This window comes from Borostomias antarcticus (assembly GCF_949987555.1).
Source record: "Borostomias antarcticus genome assembly, chromosome: 6".
NCBI classification, from domain to species: Eukaryota; Metazoa; Chordata; class Actinopteri; order Stomiiformes; family Stomiidae; genus Borostomias; species Borostomias antarcticus.
Window position 1 is genome coordinate 6,493,417 of NC_140239.1, and position 20,000 is coordinate 6,513,416.

Consider the following 20,000-nt stretch of genomic DNA (forward strand, 5'->3'; position numbering starts at 1 on the left):
TGGATGGATGAAGGTGAGGGTGGAGGAGAGGGGTGGGTGGATGGATGAAGGTGAGGGTGGAGGAGAGGGGTTGGTGGTGGATGGATGAAGGTGAGGGTGGAGGAGGGATCGGTGAAGGGGTAGAGGGGGGTTGTCATCCGACAGATGATGTCATTTTAAAGCGAATGGTCAGGTTGTCTCTATCTGTTGGAGATCAATGGCAGACTCAATTTTCCGCACCATTTAATCTCATGATTGACTACTGCACTGTGTCGTGTTCTGTCTAGTGATTATGGACTTGAATCAAAAATCTGGATCTTTATAGCACAGCTATGAAAATGGTTTACTGCCATGATGTTAGCATGGCGTTAGCTTCACGCTCATGTCATGAGAGGCGTTTCCTAAACCGCAGTATTCTCACCAGGCAAGCAGACATTCATAATTGATGTAGGTAGATGGAAAGTGTATATTCAAGTGAGAATACATGCTGTACGTTATGCTGAGAGGGTGAATTCAGTTTCTGTTTGGCGCCGGGAGCATGCTCGGAGCAGTTTGGGTTCGCCCGCACTCCCAGATAAGGATGCAGAACAACGTTTTGTGTCGCCGGTTAAATCTTGGCGCGTGCGAACGCTGCATTTTCGTTGTCGTCTAAAACGGTGGTGTCAGATTTCAGAAATGTCTGTAGCAGAGCCAATAACGTGTGAAAGCCATTTGCCTCGGCTCCCGTCTGAAACACGACAGTAGTCTAGCTGGATAGTAACCCAGTTCAGCGCTCACTCATCTAGGCTACTCTGCAGCGAGTCCTCAGGGTAGCTACGAAATAAGACTCAAACACTACGAATTGAATTATGCAATAAAATGTACTTAGCATTTTTAATTTTTTTTATGATCGAGCGGTTTAGTGTCAACCCAGCGGCTCGCGTTCGGCGTGCGTCTGCCGGGCTGTGAGCGACATCCAGACCCTACCGGTGTGTGTCCGTGTTAGCGAGGAACGCCCGTCTCCTCTTCAGTCCTGAGGCAGGCTGACCTAGATCTCCCATGTTCACGCCTTACGGGGCGGCTGTAGCTCAGTTGGTAGAGCGGGTCGTTCAGTGATCGAAGGGTCAGTGGTTCGAATCCCAGCTCCAACTGTCCACATGTCGAAGTGTCCTTGAGCAAGACACCTAACCCCAAATTGCTCCCAATGAGCAGGTTAGCACCTTGCATGGCAGCTACCGCCATTGGTATGTGAATGGGTGAATGAGAGGCCATTGTAAAGTGCTTTGAGTGCCGCTAAGGTGGAAAAGCGCTATATAAGTGCAGTCCATTTACCATTTACTGTCTATGGGTCCAGGGCTGTCTGGTATAGTAAATCCAACGAACCCTACCAGTGCTCTATATATATGCAGAAATATACTTTACGTAGGCTGAGAGACAGCCCAGGTTTTTCATCATTATCCTGAAGCGCTCTTGAGGTGTGTGTGAGGCACCGGCTCCATTAGTGTGTTTTAATCGCAGCCGAGGGCCTCGGGAGGAATCTCCAGCCGGCTAAATAGGTTCTGATCAGAGAGGAGCCCGCAGTGTCACAGCGAATACGTGTCGCGCGGGGGTCTAATCTCTGCGAAAATGGCAAACCGCCGTATTCGGCTTGTGAGAAACCGCCCGTTTAATCCTCTCAGCGACGGGCCCTTGCGGTCCTTTCCCTTTGAATGAGCGCGATGCGACGTGACGTGGGAGCCGGAGAACCCCCCCCCCCCCCCTCGGTTCTCGGGAGGTTCACTTCAGAACAGCTCTATTGTACCGCTGTGCTGTGATACGGAACAGAACAGAATAGAACAGAAATGTCTGTACCACTTGTAATCTGTGCTTCGACTAAAGGTTCCCTCTCAGGGGGGATCCGCGGCGTTGCGAGCGGCGCTCTGGTTCGTGCCGAGCCGTATGGCGGGGTGCGGTGACGTTCAGAACTGTGACGATGACGGGGTGGCCTCAGGCTCGGGTCCTTCTGTTAACATCCCAGGAACGTACACAGAGAGACAGACAGGAATACATCCATTCTTCACCTATCCTATCCTCCTTGGGATCGGGTTTAAAGGGGCAGATAGACACACAGGCAGACAGACAGACAGACACACAGACTGACAGACAGACACACAGACAGACCGAGGGACAGACACACACGCAGATAGACAGGCAGACACACAGGCAGGCAGACACACAAGCAGGTAGACAGATAGACACACACACACACACACACAGGCCGAGAAACCGACCGACCGACAGACAGACAGACAGACAGACAGACAGACCGTGTCTGTCCTCCCTGGGTGCTGGGCTCAGGTTTAAAGCAGCCGAGTGGTCCAGGGTGTGACCCCTCCCCTCCTCTCCCCTCCTCTCCGCCTGCAGATGGAGGCTGAGCAGGGTTTCCCCGGGGGCAAGGCACGCATCATCCACAAGGAGTCTGACATCATCACCGCCTTCGCCATCAACAAGGTAGGCAGCCACGGCAAAGAGAGGAGAGAAGAAAGAGGGCTAGGGTGTGTGTGATTACATTTCTCTCCTTTCTTCCTTTCTTTCTTTCTTTCTTTCTTTTTCTTTCTTTCTTTCTTTCTTTCTTTCTTGTGATTACATTTCTCTCCTTTCTTTCTTTCTTTCTTTCTTTCTTTCTTTCTTTCTTTCTTTCTTTCTTTCTTTCTTTCTTTCTTTCTTTCTTTCTCTCTTTCTCTCTTTCTCTCTTTCTCTCTTTCTCTCTTTCTCTCTTTCTCTCTCTCTTTCTTTCTCTTTCTTTCTCTCTTTCTTTCTTTTCTCCCCCCCCCCCCCCCAGGCTAATCGGAACTGCTTAGTCATCGCCTCCACCCACGAGATCCAGGAGCTGGACGTCTCCTCCATCTTGGCCACCCAGATCCTGACCTGGATTGATGACGAGGCCGAGTCCGAGGCCAAAGGGTGAGTTTGCATAATGAACCCACCCTGGTTCCGTAGTGAAGCTTTCTGCTGAGTCACGTTACCCTCGTTCACCTGTTGAGATATCGGTACAGTATCTCTTACGGCATCTTCTCCAACTCTCTCCCTCTCTCCCCTCTCCCCCCTCCAACCCCTCTCTCTCTCTCTCTCTCCCCTCCCACCCCTCTCTCTCTCTCCCCCCACCTCTCCGTCAGGGGGGATGACTTCCTGGTCATCCACACCAGGGATGACTTCACCACCCTCCACGGCACCACGCCCTACACGCATAGCAGCCCGGGCACACCCATCAACATGCCCTGGCTGGGGGGCCTGCAGACGGGCAGAGGAGCTTCCGTGGTGAGCCCCCCTACCACCCCGAGAGCCTCTGGTTCTCTGGTGCAGTCTAGAGACGTACTTATAGAACAATTCCACCATGTACAAACAATGCTCATGCATGCGCCTCCTGGTGGCAGAAAAAGAACTCTGACACCGCTAAGACAGTTGGCCGGAGTCTTTTTTTATGACTCGGCTAACGTTAGCTACCTAGCTACGAGATCTTCATAACAGGCATGCGCATACTGTGGCGGCACAATAAACGTAAACGAGAAGCGACCTGTAAGCTGATATACGGACGCGCTGGAGGCTTAATAGACAGTAATAGGAATATTTGTACAACTAGACTTTTGAGGTCAAGAAATAATTCTCAACACCGACTGTTTTCGTCTTCTTTCTCCTCCTCCTCAACCTCTTCTTCTCCTCATCCTTCTCCTCATCCCTCCTCCTCCTCCTTCTACTCCTCCTCATCCCCCTTCTCCTCTTCCTCCTCAACCTCCTCCTCCTCCTCCTCCTCCTTCTTCCCCTACTCCTCCTCCTCCTCCTCTTCTCGTGGTGACCAGCTGATCAAGAGGAACATCAACAACGTGCGCAGGATGACCTCTCACCCCACCCTGCCTTACTGTGAGTAGCTCCTCCTCTTCCTGGGCAGAAGCCATCCAGTCACGTCCTCTGGAAATGCCTCCTTCCTTCCTCGAGGTCAAATCTGATCTTACATGATCGGATCGGTTAAAGACATGTTCTTCTCTACTCAGCTTTTACCAATCAAAGTCATACTGTATCAGATCAGTGGTTTCTGTAAGGAAGAAAGCAGGGATTTTAACAGATTTCCAAATGGGGTATTTTAGGCATTTGGGCATCCAGGCAGGGTATCTGACCTATGACCTGCTGTGTTTGTTGTTGTCCCAGACCTGACAGGAGCCCAGGACGGTAGCGTGAGGATGTTTGAATGGGGACATTCTCAGCAGATTACCTGCTTCAGGAGCCCCGGGAACTCCAGGGTCACACGCATACGATTCAATCACCAGGGCAACAAGGTGAACTGTACACTCACTCATGCAAACACACACACACACACACACACACACACACACACACACACACACTTTCTCTTTTTCAGCTGCTTAAACGCACACACAACAGCCTATTGATGTATAACCTGTCGTGGTGCAGTATTTAACCCTGTGTGCGTGTGTTTGTTTGTGTGTGTGTGTGTGTGTGTGTGTGTTTGTGTGTGTGTCCTCGTACCCCAGTTTGGTATAGTAGACTCTGATGGAGCCCTCAGTCTGTGGCAGACCAACACTACTGGGAACACCCCCAAACCTTACCTGGTAAGATCTGCACCTCTCTCTCTCTCTCTCTCTCTCTCTCTCTCACTCTCTCACTCTCTCACTCTCTCTCTCTCTCTCACTCTCTCTCTCACTCTCTCACTCTCTCTCTCTCTCTGCCTCACTCTCTCTCTGTCTGTCTCCCCCTTTCTCCCCCCCCCCCTCTCTCTCGCTGTCTCCCTCTCTCTTTCTCTCTCTCTCTTTCTCTTTCATGTCATGGTGACCATGTTGTTGTTCCTCCCTGTCAGACGTTGCAGTGTCATAACAAGACGGCTCATGACTTCGTCTTTGTGGGCTCCTCCTCCCTCATCGCCACCGCAGGCCTCTCCACTGATAACAGGTCAGCAGTAGAACTCACTACACTGCAGTAGAACTCAGTACAATACATTTGAACTGAGTACAGTACAGTAGAAGTCAGTACAATACAGTAGAACACAGGACAATACATTAGAACACATGACAATACATTAGAACACATGACAATACAGTAGAACACAGGACAATACATTAGAACACATGGCAATACAGTAGAACTCAGTACAATACATTAGAACACATGACAATACAGTAGAACACAGGACAATACATTAGAACACATGGCAATACAGTAGAACTCAATACATTGGAATGCAGTCTTGAACACATCCGGGTCAGTAAATATGGTTTTTCAATTTTTCAGGTTTTCAGTGCAAATATAAGTTTGAGATCATATATATATAGATATACAAGCTTACAGCTGTCTTCCCACAATAAAACACATTTCTGAGAGATTCGCGACTACGAATCGTTTTGGGACAATAGGCGGGCACTACGGCTGCAGTCACATTCCACAAACAAGGCAGAGAGCACGGAGACACAACGATCACGGGCGAGTTCAGCCCCGACAAAACGTTGATGTTTTGCTATGCTCTCTAGGTTGAACGACACGTTCTCTCTGTGTTACCCAATCAGCAGTGTTCCAACACACCACCGTTTAACGTTTGTCGGGCTGAAGTTCAACTGGTAACGTGCCAGCGCGAGAACTTGAATGTGAAGACAAGCCAGTCGAATACCTTGTACATATCCGCTAATCAATAGGCGCTAATAAAATGTTTCTGAAGGCACCTGCTGCCGGCCAAAAACCTGGCAAAAAAAGAAACCACCTTTCACCAGAAGTACTGCGCGATAATGACAGGGAGTATGACGAAAAACGATTGAGACTTTTCCAGCCTCATTGGCCAGATGGCTGGCCTTGGCTAGGGTATGATGATGAGGAGAAGGGAGAAGTATTTTGCAAGCTTTGCCGATCTATGCCAGCGAATGCAGACAAGGGAATGAAAACATTTGACAGCTCTTAAGTGAAATAGCTAGCTAACTAGCTAATATGTTTGAAGGTTTAGTTCTTAGTAATTGCTGACTAGATCCCATCATCACAAACATTGACTTTACTTGTATCACGTCATTCTTCTGAGGCATGATGATGATCAACCACTTGTAGAAGCGCTCTTCACTGATATCTGATTCTATAAAATGATTGCCATGTATGTCCTGTTTAAGCAACATTTGGCTATATCTTCCAGGCTAGTGATGGAACATTGGGGCCAGTAACCTCCAGGCCAGTGGCAAATTCAACTGCATGTCAAGCCCTGATGCAGTAGAATGCACTAGAATACAGTACAACTCAGTACAATACAGTAGAACACATGACAATACAATAGAACACAGCAGTACAGTAGAACTCAGTACAATACAATGTACTATCTAAATACAGTAGAGACAGTACAATAAAATAGAACTTGGCACGATACATTAGAACACATGACAATACAGTAGAACTCTGCATAATACAGTTGAACACAGTACAATACAGTAGAACTCGGTACAATACAGTAGAGCACAGTTTCATATATTGGAGTGCAAAATAGTAATCCAGTACAATAGAATAGACAGAGCAGAGCAGCTGCTAGAATCCCAGCATGTTCAGTCGACTCCTACAGAAGCTTGCTGGCTGGATGTGGGGGTTGTGATGTGTTGTTCTCTCTCTACAGGAACGTGTGTCTGTGGGATACCCTGGTGACCGCTATGAACAGCCTGGTACATGGTGAGATCACGCTGCCCACCACCACCACCACTACTACTGCCCACTACAGAGATGTTCAGCAGATCACTACAGCCCTGACAATAAGCTACGCCTTTAATCATCACGCCTGAGGTTTTGAAAAGATATCTTTTCATTCTCTTATCACTCCCTCCCTCCTTCTCTCCCTTTCATCTCCTGGCGCTATCTGCCGCCCCCACCCCCCTCTCCCTCCCTCTCTCCCTCCTTCTCCCTCCCTCTCTCCTCCCTCCAGCCTTCTCCTGTCATGACTCGGGGGCCACGGTGCTGGCTCTGGCCCCCAGACAGCAGCTGCTGATCACAGGCGGCAGGAAGGGTTGGATCAGCATCCTGGAGCTGCCCTACAGGCACCAGCGCCAGAGCATCCAGGCCCACGACTCTCCCGTCAAAGCCATCTCCGTGGACCCCACCGAGGACTGCTTCATCAGCGGCTCGGCCGAGGGGAACATCAAGGTAGCCGAGCCTAGCGGCTCATAAAGCCACCTTTTGAAACACGTTGATGCAGCCTAGCCTAGCGGCTCATATAGCCACCACAACACATTGATGTGGCCTTGACTAGCCTAGCCATGTGGCTAACTCTTACTAACCAGAGGGCAAAGTCAGGGTAGCCAATTACCAGCTACTCCACCCTGCTAATTAGAGGGCAAGGTAGCCTGTTCTAGCTAATCACTAACTTAAACTAGCTTAAGTCACTGTGCCATTCTTAATTATTGTAAGAATTTGTGCTTAATTAACCATCCTGGGTGAATAAATAGATGTAAAATGAGTTGTGCGTCCGCCCAGGTGTGGAGCCTAACCACCCAGACGCTCCTGCACAACTTCCCCAACGAGCACGCTCGCCAGTCCCTCTTCAGGAACCTGGGAACGGGCGTCATGCAGGTGGAGTCCGGGCCCACCAATCACATCTTCTCCTGCGGCGCCGACGGCACCATGAAGATGAGGATCCTGCCGGACCGCTACGGAGTCAACAACAACAACTGCAGCGGCGTGAAGAGCGAGGTCAAGTTCATCATCTAGAACGTCAAGGCGTCAGAACATTCTAGATGCGTGTTCTAGAACATTCAGCAGCAGAGAGAGAGGGCAGATGATTTGGTTCAAGGTGGCGCGCGGCGGTCACGCCTACTACGGTACGTAGTCCTGTGGGAGTCGGGGCACACAACCTCGGTGCTGGAAGCACCACACTCATGGAACCAAGCTTTGACGGTCAGACCCAGCCATGGTGGACCATAGGGTTCTGGGTCTGACCAAAGGTATGGTTCTGAAGGAACTATGGACAGGTAAACAGAGAAGGTACTGACTGTCTGAGCTTCTGCACAAAGAGAACAGGAGGACTTCTCCCCTCCAGACTCCAGCTCCCCATCCTAGTACCTCCCTTAGTTAGATAGAGAAATCATGTTATTGGAACTCTGCACCATGATTCTATGCTCAATAAGGAACGCTCCACGTTCAACACGGGATGCTGTTGGAATCCATTCGGAACATTGGTTTATCCAAACTCCTTTTTTGGATTGTTCCAGACCAGTCGTGTAGACTAGAGCAAAGTGTGTCGGTGTGTAGTGTTGGATCTGGGAGGGTCAGTGCGGCGAGTGTCCCAGCTCCGTTACGAGACTGGGAACTGGCATCCCTGGTTTTGAGCCTATAAGGCCAGTTGATATGACAAGAAGCACATTGAATCAAACATGTCTGTCTGTTTGCACATAAATAAAGCATAAGGATGCGTGCTCAATGCGCAGTGCATAGTAGAAGCTTAGCTAGATAGTCTGAGAGCAAGGCAAGCCTTAAATAATAATAGGACTATTCTATGTACAGTATTGTTGTGGTCATGGCCTAGATTCAAACTGTGGTATTAAGTGTCCTTATTAGTCTTTATCAGGCCTACAGGTTAGCCATCATGGCAGAGACAACAGTTGATTTGTTGTTGCACAAGTATTTTTTATCAAACCTCTCTCACCTACGGAACAATTCCTTACTTGAGTTCCTCACGAAACATAACAAGACCATGCACACTACCACGATAAGCTGAGAGAGACGCTTATGTCATGTTGACAAAATGTGCTTTAACCCTGCGGAAGACATGACACTAATTTTTGATTGCGATATTCCAACACACTTCCCCCTTCCTGGCTCCTCCCCCTCTCTCACACATGGACCACTGTTGCCTAGGTGATCTCATTGAATTGAAGTTTTATTCTAAAAAAAAAAAAAAAACACGAGGAAGGGTTGTTACTCAATAACTTATGCAGATTTTATGTTTTTGGTTTTTTTTTACCCTTCACAACCGGTAAATATTTTCTCTCTTGCCAATACAGTAGCTACATTACCTTCAGGAAACTGTCTTATACAGTAGCTTATTGATTGAATCTAGGCCAATGTAGTATTGTGGTGTCTGTTATTCTCTATGGTGAGGACAATGAAGAGGACATATGTGGTCATGTGGCCACCTAGATGTATTCAGCTGTTCATAGCTAGCGAATACCCATAGAATCATGATATGCTGCTGTAGATTTCTGTATATGTACTTTTATTTAGTTGGGAATAAACTGGAGAAAAGCTTTCTAGGCTGTAGTTTTGCATTCTGTAAATAGGACACCAAGAAAAAAAACAGATACACATTCAGTTATGAAGTCTAGTTTATCTGTGGCAAGATGTTTATTACAGTAGGTAACGTGATAGCAAGCTCTGCTTTATGAAGTCGTTTGTGAAACGCGAGTGATGAAATGGATTGTTCATATTGTGGAATACCAGTGGTTGATTATGGACATTCTGAGTTCTGGTTGATCGTGAACATTCTAGAACACTGGTTGATCTTTGGCAGGGGTCACAGATTTCCTTCCGTCTGACTATCGAGCCCCCCTTGCACAATGAGATCGATCATTCAGGATGGAAACACTTCAGAATTTACTCATTGCAAAGCAACTGAAGAAGAGAGGATTTAGTGAACAGACACCAATGTTTTATTTTTTAATCAAAGGTAGGGGTAGATGAAATGTTGTGCATTCATGCTAAGCCAATTAGCAACAGTACATGTACGGGCTACTGTAATATGATCATATCAGGGTGTCATCTAGGACTGTTGCTGACAGTGGGAATGAAGAATCAACCAGAACACGGACAGTGTGGCTTCCATCCCCCATCTACCTTTAATCAATGAAATGTGAATATATATACACTCAGATACTTCTAATTTTGTAATAAATATAATTGTGTGGACTACGTGGAAATCATGCTGTATTATATAAAGTGTAACGATATTAAATCTTCTTCATGGAACATGATGCCCATTGTTGTCCTGAATCTTTCACTGATATAGAAACCACAACCAAGCAGGATATGATCAGTAAGAAATTACATCTTTATTAAGTTGGATATCTTTATAACATTACATTAGCATCATCACTTGTTGGAATACGTGTTGGAAGGAAGGAATTACAGTAGGCCACAGAAACAAAGACACTCCAGAAAACCAAGCTGAAAAGCCTCCATCTTAGTACAGTATAATACAGGTACAGTATACACGTTAACGTCCATCCATACATGTAATGTAAGCCTACCACTGTACAACCACAGTTCCATGGCTCCCATATGCCTCTACCATGAGTCTCTTGATCATACACCACACTACAACTTTCACAGTGTTGCCATCCTGTTACCATCAATCTCGACAGCTGCCATGGTTAGTATGCACTGTAGTACTCCACACTCTGCAATCCTTATCCTCGCAAAGGGCATCAAGTTTGTTACAAAATCACTGAAATCTCATTACTTACGACCCAGTTAGTGTCTGACATTACGAGCCATGATCAGTGTGTGATGCACAGCATCCATTCAGTATCAACGCTATTAGTTCAATCATCAAAATCATCACATACCACGCATACATTCAGCATATATCAAACATACTTTGTCACGTAACGTATCATATTATTCTGATATACGTCTAATGAGTGTTTTGACACTAGCGGTGTACTGGACTGGACAGGTCAGACTAGTGCAATTACTGCGTCCTTGGTGAGTTGAGAAACTCGCATAGTTTAAAATAGCTTCCTTCCTCTCCGTCCTCTGTGACTGGACATGTCCGAGGCCCTCTCACTGAGCGAGCGAGGCGTTATTGAGTGACCGGCGGGTCCCCCCGCGAGCCGATTGGCCGAGCGAGGCTTACAGCTTGGCGTAGTCTTTGAGGATGACCTCCAACTTCTGGCTCAGCATGATGTTCCCTCGAACCTTCAGCTTCCCGGCGAAGAACGCCTGGAGGAGAGGAGGATGAACAGAGGAGAGGAGGATGAACAGAGGAGAGGAGGGTGGATGAACGGAGGAGAGGAGGGCGGATGAACGGAGGAGAGGAGGGCGGATGAACGGAGGAGGAGAGCAGATGAACAGAGGAGAGGAGGGTGGGTAAACGGAGGAGAGGAGGGCGGATGAACGGAGGAGAGGAGGGCGGATGAACGGAGGAGAGGGAGGATGAACGGAGGAGAGGAGGGCGGATGAACGGAGGAGAGGAGCGTGGATGAACGGAGGAGAGGAGGGTGGATGAACGGAGGAGAGGAGCGTGGATGAACGGAGGAGAGGAGCGTGGATGAACGGAGGAGACAAGGGCGGATGAACAAGTGGACAAAAAAACCTTTTTATCTCTACGAGACGGCGATCTCTACGAGACGGCGCCGGCATAGAGATCACAAGCTGCGGGAACAAACCTTTAATTCTTTATGTACCTTCGGGACTTAATGTTCACAAGACTGAGAACAAAAACCGCTCAGAAACGGAGGGCTTCCCGCCCGTATGACTGCGTCTGCTTCTTACCGAGGAGGATCTGAACAAGAATAACCTTCCTAGACGTAACAAAGACGTTCCTCAAGCCCGCGTACTGACAGGTGTTTGTCTCTGTCGGCTACGTTTCGACTTTTCGTTTGATCTTTGACAGGAGCGCCGTCGAGAGCATCTGAGGAGTCTGCCGGGGGGGGCGGATAGCGCCGGGAGAGGGGGGGGGGGGGGGGGGGGGGCAGACTCCCGTCAGCTCGATCGCTGCGCAGATTCAATATGAAGGCGCTTAGTGTTCATCACAGCTCACAACTCCTTCGATGAGAGGCGGCGTAGACGCACACACTGACAAAGGCAGCTGCTAAAGATCGCCGGTTTAGTTTGCAAGACGTTGAAGACACACAGGCAGCCATAGAGAAATATAGATACAGACAGCTATAGTATACAGACAGACAAGGCAAACACATGTATAGAGTAGGTGGTACAGACAGACAGGCAGACAGACAGACAGGCAGACGGTAGTACAGAGGTAGGTGGTACAGACAGACAGACAGACAGACAGACAGACAGGCAGACACAGACAGACAGGCAGGCAGGCAGACAGGCAGACAGGCAGGCAGACAGGCAGACAGACAGACGGTAGTACAGAGGTAGGTGGTACAGACAGACAGACAGACAGACAGGCAGGCAGGCAGACAGGCAGGCAGGCAGGCAGACAGGCAGACAGGCAGGCAGGCAGGCAGGCAGGCAGACAGGCAGACGGTAGTACAGAGGTAGGCGGGACGGACAGACAGACGCACGGACGGCGGTAGGGAGGCAGATACCTTCTGAGGGTTGAGTTTGCCCCGGACCACCTCCATGAAGTCCTCGTCCGACACGGTGATGGTGACGTCTGTCTTGCCAGCGTAGGGACCCTGGTGCAAGGCTCCCGAACCGGTCTTCAGGTCGATGGCTGAGAGGAGGAGAGAGAGAGAGAGAGAGAGGGGGGTAGAAAGAGAGGGAGGGAGAGGGGTAGAAAGAGAGAGGGAGGGGGAGAGAGGGGCAAGAGAGAGGGAGAGAGGGAAAAGTGCAGAAAAAGAGACAGATGGGCGACGGATAGAGAGAGAGTCAAAATCAATATAAACCAATTAGAATTTACCACCGCTATGGGGTTAAGAAGTGTGTATTGATGCGATGTGGAACACCACCTGATCTATCCATGTGTGTGTGTGTGTGTGTGTGTGCGTGTGTATCAGAACATGTGAGCAGAGCGGGTGGGATTCTGAATGCGCGTGACGGGTTTCCAAAAAAAAGTAAACGCTCTCTCTCTCTCTCTCTCTCTCTCCATCACACACTTGGCTGTTGACAGCGACCAATTAAATTGATGTCGCGGGGAAGAGGGGGCGATGTGTCATAATAAGCCAGGAGTTTAATGGCTGACCGCTGCTGCCGATAAGTCCACCCGCGTTGCGTGCTGCCCCTCAGCTGTAATGGTGATGTACAGAACGGTTCCTCAGCTGTAATGGTGATGTACAGAACGGTTCCTCAGCTGTAATGGTGATGTACAGAACGGTTCCTCAGCTGTAATGGTGATATACAGAACGGTTCTCGCCGTGGGAAGTGTTTTCACTCCATCATGTTCGCGTGGTTTTGACACGGAAGAGGTCAGGCTGTGAGAATGACCTCGGCTCGGCGCGCGATCCGTTCAGATTAGGGAACTCTTATCTTCTTAGTGAGCATGAAGAACGCATCAGTGTGTACTGTATGCGTCGTGTCCGTAGGGGTGCGTGTGTGTGTGTGTGTGTGTGTGTGTGTGTGTGTGTGTGAGAAGCTTAATGTAGTGTCTCGTCGTGACTTATGAAGGGGTCGGATCAAAACGCCTGCACATCAGAAATGGAAGGGAACGAGTCATAAGTTCTTATCCACGTGAGAGATATGAGGGGGAGGGAGGGGCGAGCGAGCGCGGAGAGGGGGGTGGGAGGTGGGCGGTCGGGGCGAGCGCGGTCGGGGCGAGTTCAACGAGTCTCTCTGAGCTCGAGAGCCGAGCAAGAGAACAACAGCCCTGTGAGCGTGGAGCAGGACTCTCAGCGCTCCACTCAATCAGGTGCTCTGGTGTGTGTGTGTGTGTGTGTGTGTGTGTGTGTGTGTGTGTGTGTGTGTGTGTGTGGGGGGAGGTGCTCATGGTCAGTAATATTGCGTCGACTCACTCCATTGGGCGACGGTTTGCCCCTCCTTGGTGATCTCCCAGCCAAACACAGCCTTCACCTTCTTCACTAGCTCCGCCCCCAGCTCTGTGATTCGCCGGCCGATCTCGGCGAACACCAGGTCGCTCTGCAGGCCTCCCGTCTGTGTGGGGGGGGGGGGGCACGGGGGAGGGGGAGGTTCGGTCAACGTAGTACTCAAGTACACAACATGTCGTACAGACACAGTAAGAATCGATGATGTTTGTGTATCCAAGTGTGGAGACAAGCTCATAAAATGCTGGGTTGTAAAGAATCCCTCTCTCCTTTCTCTGGAAGAATCCCAGCTTCTCATCGAGCTTTAAGGATGACATATTAAAATCTTGGTATGACCGGGGTAAAGGAATCACGTATCACGTCGTTTTCAGGATGGTATTTTTTCAACATTTATGCCGTTACATACAGCACACATGCAGCATTCCTTCAACGCATTTCGGTTTTTTTCCCATACCAGACATAAGGTGAAATTTAAACAGGATGATCTTACAGAACCCTCACCCTCAAAAATTGACATCTTACTTAATTTAGAAATACAGTACATATACCAAACTTAATCTCAAAGACTTATAAGGTATTTGTAGACTTCAGCAGCTAACATGGATGGAACTAGACAGAGATGGGAACAAGACCGTCAGAAACAGATAGATAATGAAGAATGGTCTCATGTTTGTAGGAAAGTTCATAAATTCTCTCAGTTTAAGGTGCATACTACAGTATAATACACCAGAGAAACTATATAAAATGAACGGTGAGATATCTTTTCTCTAATGGCCTTGTAAGAAACAAAAGGGTACTTTTGAATACAGTTGTCCATATGTTTTGCTCATGTAAACACATCGTCATTTCGAACTCTGTTATAACTACACTGTCTAAATGTTTACACCTTTCTCTTCCTCATTTGCCTCATCTGTGTCTCCTTGGCACTAGTACACAGGAGACGTGGAATACGTATATCTAAAGATCTATTGACAGGGTTTTTCCTGGCTCAGAATGATTCAGAGATGGTACCTTAAGTGGGGGTCTGAACTCATCTCTTCAAGAAGTACTACAACAATCCTCCCACCTAAGCACTTATATTATATTGCACTGTACTTTAGATTGTGATTCTTGCACTTTGCCTTCAGCACTAGATTATGCTCTTAGTCACTTGTTTTAGAAAGAAGATGCACTTGTGAGTTCTGGCAAGTAGTAGTACATTGGCTCTTCCTACGTTAAATGCAATTATTGTTAGTCGCTTTGGATAAAAGCGTCTGCTAAATGACTGTAATGTAATGTAATGTCTGGGGGACCTCCCCAAGGAAATTTGGGGCATCAAAAGCTTCATTTCCTGCATTCTCGTGAATTTTCTATGCACTAATGTGTGCTTTCGACTACTGTAACGGTGTGTTTACAGGTCTCTCTAAAAAATCGATCAGACGGCTGCAGCTGATTCAGAACACTGCTTCTCGAGTCCTCATGAAGACTAAGAAAGTGGATCACATCACTCCAGTTCCGAGGACTTTACACCGGCTTCCGGGTCCGTCAAATAATTGACTTTAAAATACTGCTGTTGGTTTATAAAGCACTGAATGGTTTAGGGCCAAAATATATTTGATATCTTGCTACGTTATGAACCATCCGGTCAGGTCGTCTGGCACAGGCCTGCTCTCTGTTTTTATGTTCTACATATCTGGAACAATCTTCCAGATATGCATGTAGAATGGGCGGAAGCAATGGATGACAGTTCATGATGATATCAATGATGGATTGTGGGTATATTATTGCTACTGACAATGGACATTTTCTTTTCTGCTTTGTTCTCTTTTTTGTGTGTGTGGTTATTTTTATTGATAAGATATGATACTGTACCTGGGCCTCCGCTACCTGAGGGTGGTTAGTTTAATCTCGGCTCGCGGGTTCGTCACGCTGCAGCGACGCCCATCTGGTGTGGGAATTACGGTCGCGAGCTCAGAGAGTCGAGGAGTTACCTCTCTTGTTCGCATTGCCGACTGGCCGTGTGGTGTGGTGGTGTTTGTGTGGTGTGTAGTGTTTGTGTGGTGTGGTGTGGTGTTTGTGTGGTCTGGTGGTGTCATGTTTGTGTGGTGTGGTTGTTGTGTGGTCTTGGGTGTGTTGTCTGGTGTGGTGTTTGTGTGGTGTGTAGTGTTTGTGTGGTGTTGTGTTGTGTGGTGTGGTGTTTGTGTGGTCTGGTGGTGTCATGTTTGTGTGGTGTGGTTGTTGTGTGGTCTTGGGTGTGTTGTCTGGTGTGGTGTTTGTGTGGTGTGTAGTGTTTGTGTGGTGTTGTGTTGTGTGGTGTGGTGTTTGTGTGGTCTGGTGGTGTCATGTTTGTGTGGTGTGGTTGTTGTGTGGTGTGGTGTTTGTGTGGTCTGGTGGTGTCATGTTTGTGTGGTGTGGTTGTTGTGTGGTCTTGGGTGTGTTGTCTGGTGTGGTGTTTGTGTGGTGGTGTCGTGGTGTTTGTGTGGCGTCATGTGGTGTGGTGGTGTTGGGGTGGTTGTGTGGTGTGGTGGTGTTGTAGTGGTTGTGGTGTTGGGTGTGCTGTCTGGTGTAGTGTTTGTGTGGCATGGTGGTGTTGTGGTGATCGTGTGGCGTTGTGTGGTGGCGGTCTGGGGTTCGGTACCTGGGTCAGGTCGTCTGCGGGGGCGCCGGCTGCAGGGTGGAGGTCTACGTAGGCTCCTGACAGCACCACGGCGCCGGTCTCCTTGACCTGGGGGAGGGGCCAGCAGGGCCGGGGACAAACAGACCGTTACCCAACATTACCTCACACAGCGCAGCGGACGACTGGACGCCTCTCCTGGTCCTGGACCCCAAACGGAGCGCCTGTCATAAGAACTGTTCACACTGGCAACAAGTCATCCCCATCAATCCTGCCTTCCGCGCCAACTTCGGTGTGAAAGTTAGCGGATCCTTCCGGAAGCGCCGGGCTCCCTGGATGCCGCCTTTTAAACTGCATTCCGGCGTCGTGACTCTAAACGCCCACCCTGACGGCGTTAATGACCAGGCGCTCTGCAGCACCGTGACTTTAAGCGAGGCCATTAACCCTGACGGCATTAATGGCCTCGGCTACGAGCCGCCAGCGCTGACCGATGCCGGGAGGGACGACTGACCTTGCACTGGATGTGTATCCTCTCTCCCTCCTTCCACATCTCTGTCTGCAGGGACTGGCCTGGCAGGACGGGCTTCACAAAACGAACCTGACGAAGAGGAGGAGGAGGAGGAGGAGGATGGAGCAGGAGGACAAAGAGAGGGAGGAGGAGAGAGAAGGAGGACAGAGGGGGGGGGGGAGGAGAGAAAGAGGTGGAGGAGGAAGAGGAAGGAGGAGAAAGAGAGGGAGGAGGAAGAGAGAGGAGGAGGGGGAGTCAGTGGAAAGCAAAAGTTGAATGTATTTCACTGAGATGGAACTCCATGTGCATCTACTCCCATTCCTCTTGGAAGGTGAGGAGGGAGGTGAAGCAATTTCACTGCTTATGAATTTTAAGTGTCGGACGGTGAAAAGATTGTGGATTCAGACTCCTGCTCGTGAGACAGAGATCCCCCCCTCCCAGAGGTGGTTCCACTGGTGAGGAGGTGAATTTAACAGAACCTCCTGCAGGTTTACCTTGATGGCCCGGAAGCGGGCGGGGTCGCCGTCGGCGTAGCGCTTCAGCACGTGTCTCGCTGCGAAGCCGAAGGAGCACAGGCCATGCAGGATGGGGGACTCGAACCCTGGAGCAGCAGAGAGGGAGAGAGAGAAGGAAGAGGAGAGAGAGAGGGGGGGGGGAAGAGAGAGGGGGGGGGGGGAGAGAGAAAGAGAGAGAGAGAGCAGAAACGGATGAGTCATGCCCAAAAACACTCCACACCGACACACAGAATACAGAGTAGAACAGAGAACACACCACACTGACACACAGAATACAGAGTAGAACATAGAACACACCACACTGACACACAGAATACAGAGTAGAACATAGAACACACCACACTGACACACAGAATACAGAGTAGAACATAGAACACTCCACACTGACACACAGAATACAGAGTAGAACATAGAACACACCACACTGACACACAGAATACAGAGTAGAACATAGAACACACCACACTGACACAGAACACAGGGTAGAATAGCAGAGAACACAGAGTAGAACAGAGCAGAGAACACAGAGAAGAGCACCATAGAGAACACAGAACGATAGAGACAATAACAGAGTCAAGCAGAGTAGAATACAGAGTAGAATAGAACACAGTAGAGTACAGAATATAGCAGGTAAAGTCAAGTTAAGTAGAGAACAGATTAAAGTACCATAGACTGAGAGTAGAGTAGAGTAGAGTATAGCGTGTAGAGTAGAGTATAGAATAGAGTAGAGTGTAGAGTAGAGTAGAGTAGAGAGTGTAGAGCATATAGAGTAGAGTAGAGAATAGAGTGTAGAGTGTAGTGTAGAAGAGCGTGTAGAGTGTAGTGTAGAGTAGAGAATAGAGTATAGAGTGTAGAGTAGAGCAGAGTAGAGTAGAGAGTGTAGAGTGTAGAGTGTAGAGTATAGAGTATAGAGTATAGAGTGTAGAGTGTAGAGTGTAGAGTGTAGAGTAGAGTAGAGTAGAGTAGAGTAGAGAGTGTAGAGTATAGAGTATAGAGTATAGAGTGTAGAGTGTAGAGTGTAGAGTGTAGAGTGTAGAGTAGAGTAGAGTAGAGTAGAGTAGAGTAGAGTAGAGTAGAGTAGAGTAGAGAGTATAATAGAGTATAATAACCTCCTCACCTCCCATAGCAGCGAAGCTGGGGTCGATGTGAAGAGGGTTCCAGTCTCCACTCAGACGGTACAGGGCAGCCTGGAGAACCACAGCCAGACAGAACATCACACACATGATCCCATACAGTAGACTTACTGTACTTAACAGGAAACGGTAAAAGGATTGCACTTATATAGCACTTTTATCCAAAGCGCTTTACAATGGCCTCTCATTCATCCATTCACACACCAGTGGCGGCAGCTGCCATGCAAGGGTGCCGGCCTGCTCATTGGGAGCAATTTGGGGTTCAGTGTCTTGCCCAAGGACACTTCGACATGTGGACAAGAGGAGCCGGGATTCGAACCGCCGACCCTGTGGTCATTGGACGACCCGCTCTACCTCCTGAGCCACAGCCGCCCCACAAAGGCTAGAACCCAGCGGAACCCTGACCTGGTCTCGGGTGGTCTCGTCTGTCATCACGGCATCAGGAGCTCTGCTGGGGGGGGCTACGGTGGCCTGGGAGAGACATACAGTGCAGATCACAACTCACACCCCGGCCTCCGCTACCTCAATATTCTGCAGTCCCAGCGAGCTAACGGTCGGCCCATCCGGGGGTTGTGAGGTTACCTTGGCTTTATCCGACGTCCTCTTCCCCCCAAAACCTCCGGCCCCCACGATGAAGACTGAGAACTGGTTGAAGCACACCAGCTCCTGACCACTGTACGTATTCACTAGAGGGGAGGGGGTCAGAGGGAGGGAGAGAGGGAGGGAGAGAAAGAGAGAGAAACGTCACACCAACTTCTACCCACCACACATCTCTGATAGGTCCTCAACATTGAGTCAGCATTGAACCTTGTCACCTTGTTTGAGATGATCCAGTAACGAAGAACAGCAGAAGACAATAGAAGAGAACAAAACAGAATAGAACAGAGTAGAATAGAATAGAATAGAATAGTAGTCACCATCTAGGAGGATGACGGCTCCAGATCCCTTGTCCAGCACGTCAGCGATGGTGGCCTGGGAGGTCAGGGTTCCTGTCGAAGGGGGGGGGGGGAGGTATGGTGAGAGAGTGAAAGAGAGTCACTAATGTTAATGTTACAATATTATTTACACATACACACACATCTACACACATACACATGCACGCACACAAATATGCACGCACACAAACATGTTACTGTGTTAATGTTCATTTACTGTGCAAATCTTTACTGTTAATTATTACTATTACTTTCTATGAGGACATATCCCATACCCTGCTAGCTGATGGTAAGTCAGTAGTTCGGTCACGTAGCCTCAAGACAGAAGGTCAGAGAATTAACCCCCCCTGGGCTGAACGAACAAACACACCTGCCATGATACACCTACACATACACACATCATTACCTTGGCAACGTAGAGTACAGCAGAGTAGAGAAGAGTAGAGTAGAGTAGAGTAGAGTAGAGTAGAGTAGAGTAGAGTAGAGTAGAGTAGAGTAGAGGAGAGGAGAGTAGAGTAGAGTAGAGTAGAGTAGAGTAGCGTAGAGCGTAGAGCGTAGAGCAGAGTAGAGGAGAGTAGAGGAGAGCGTAGAGTAGAGTAGAGTAGAGCGTAGAGTAGAGTAGAGTAGAGTAGAGTAGAGCAGAGTAGAGTAGAGTAGAGCAGAGCAGAGTAGAGTAGAGTAGAGTAGAGTA

The 20,000-nt window shown here is 48.7% G+C and overlaps 2 protein-coding genes across 2 annotated transcripts in view; one reads left to right on the forward strand and one right to left on the reverse strand.

The window, feature by feature from the left end:
- The window catches only part of dmxl1 (Dmx like 1), a 49,707-nt gene extending 39,815 nt beyond the window's left edge, over positions 1–9,892 (forward strand). The window contains 10 exon segments of the mRNA XM_084439891.1: positions 2,320–2,448; positions 2,780–2,901; positions 3,114–3,255; positions 3,795–3,855; positions 4,141–4,268; positions 4,485–4,562; positions 4,808–4,899; positions 6,587–6,639; positions 6,890–7,107; positions 7,438–9,892. Of these exon segments, the coding sequence (XP_084296017.1) occupies positions 2,320–2,448; positions 2,780–2,901; positions 3,114–3,255; positions 3,795–3,855; positions 4,141–4,268; positions 4,485–4,562; positions 4,808–4,899; positions 6,587–6,639; positions 6,890–7,107; positions 7,438–7,671 (1,257 nt within the window). The 3' untranslated portion in view covers positions 7,672–9,892.
- A 93-nt stretch (positions 9,893–9,985) lies between these two features.
- hsd17b4 (hydroxysteroid (17-beta) dehydrogenase 4) overlaps positions 9,986–20,000 on the reverse strand; it is a 29,532-nt gene continuing 19,517 nt past the window's right edge. Inside the window, exons 15-24 of the mRNA XM_084439872.1 lie at positions 19,292–19,363; positions 18,957–19,060; positions 18,780–18,845; positions 18,359–18,428; positions 17,221–17,327; positions 16,730–16,816; positions 16,243–16,329; positions 13,596–13,734; positions 12,234–12,361; positions 9,986–10,899 (exon numbers count right to left, since the gene is read on the reverse strand). Of these exons, the coding sequence (XP_084295998.1) occupies positions 10,810–10,899; positions 12,234–12,361; positions 13,596–13,734; positions 16,243–16,329; positions 16,730–16,816; positions 17,221–17,327; positions 18,359–18,428; positions 18,780–18,845; positions 18,957–19,060; positions 19,292–19,363 (950 nt within the window). The 3' untranslated portion in view covers positions 9,986–10,809. The remainder of the gene's footprint in view (positions 10,900–12,233; positions 12,362–13,595; positions 13,735–16,242; positions 16,330–16,729; positions 16,817–17,220; positions 17,328–18,358; positions 18,429–18,779; positions 18,846–18,956; positions 19,061–19,291; positions 19,364–20,000) is intronic.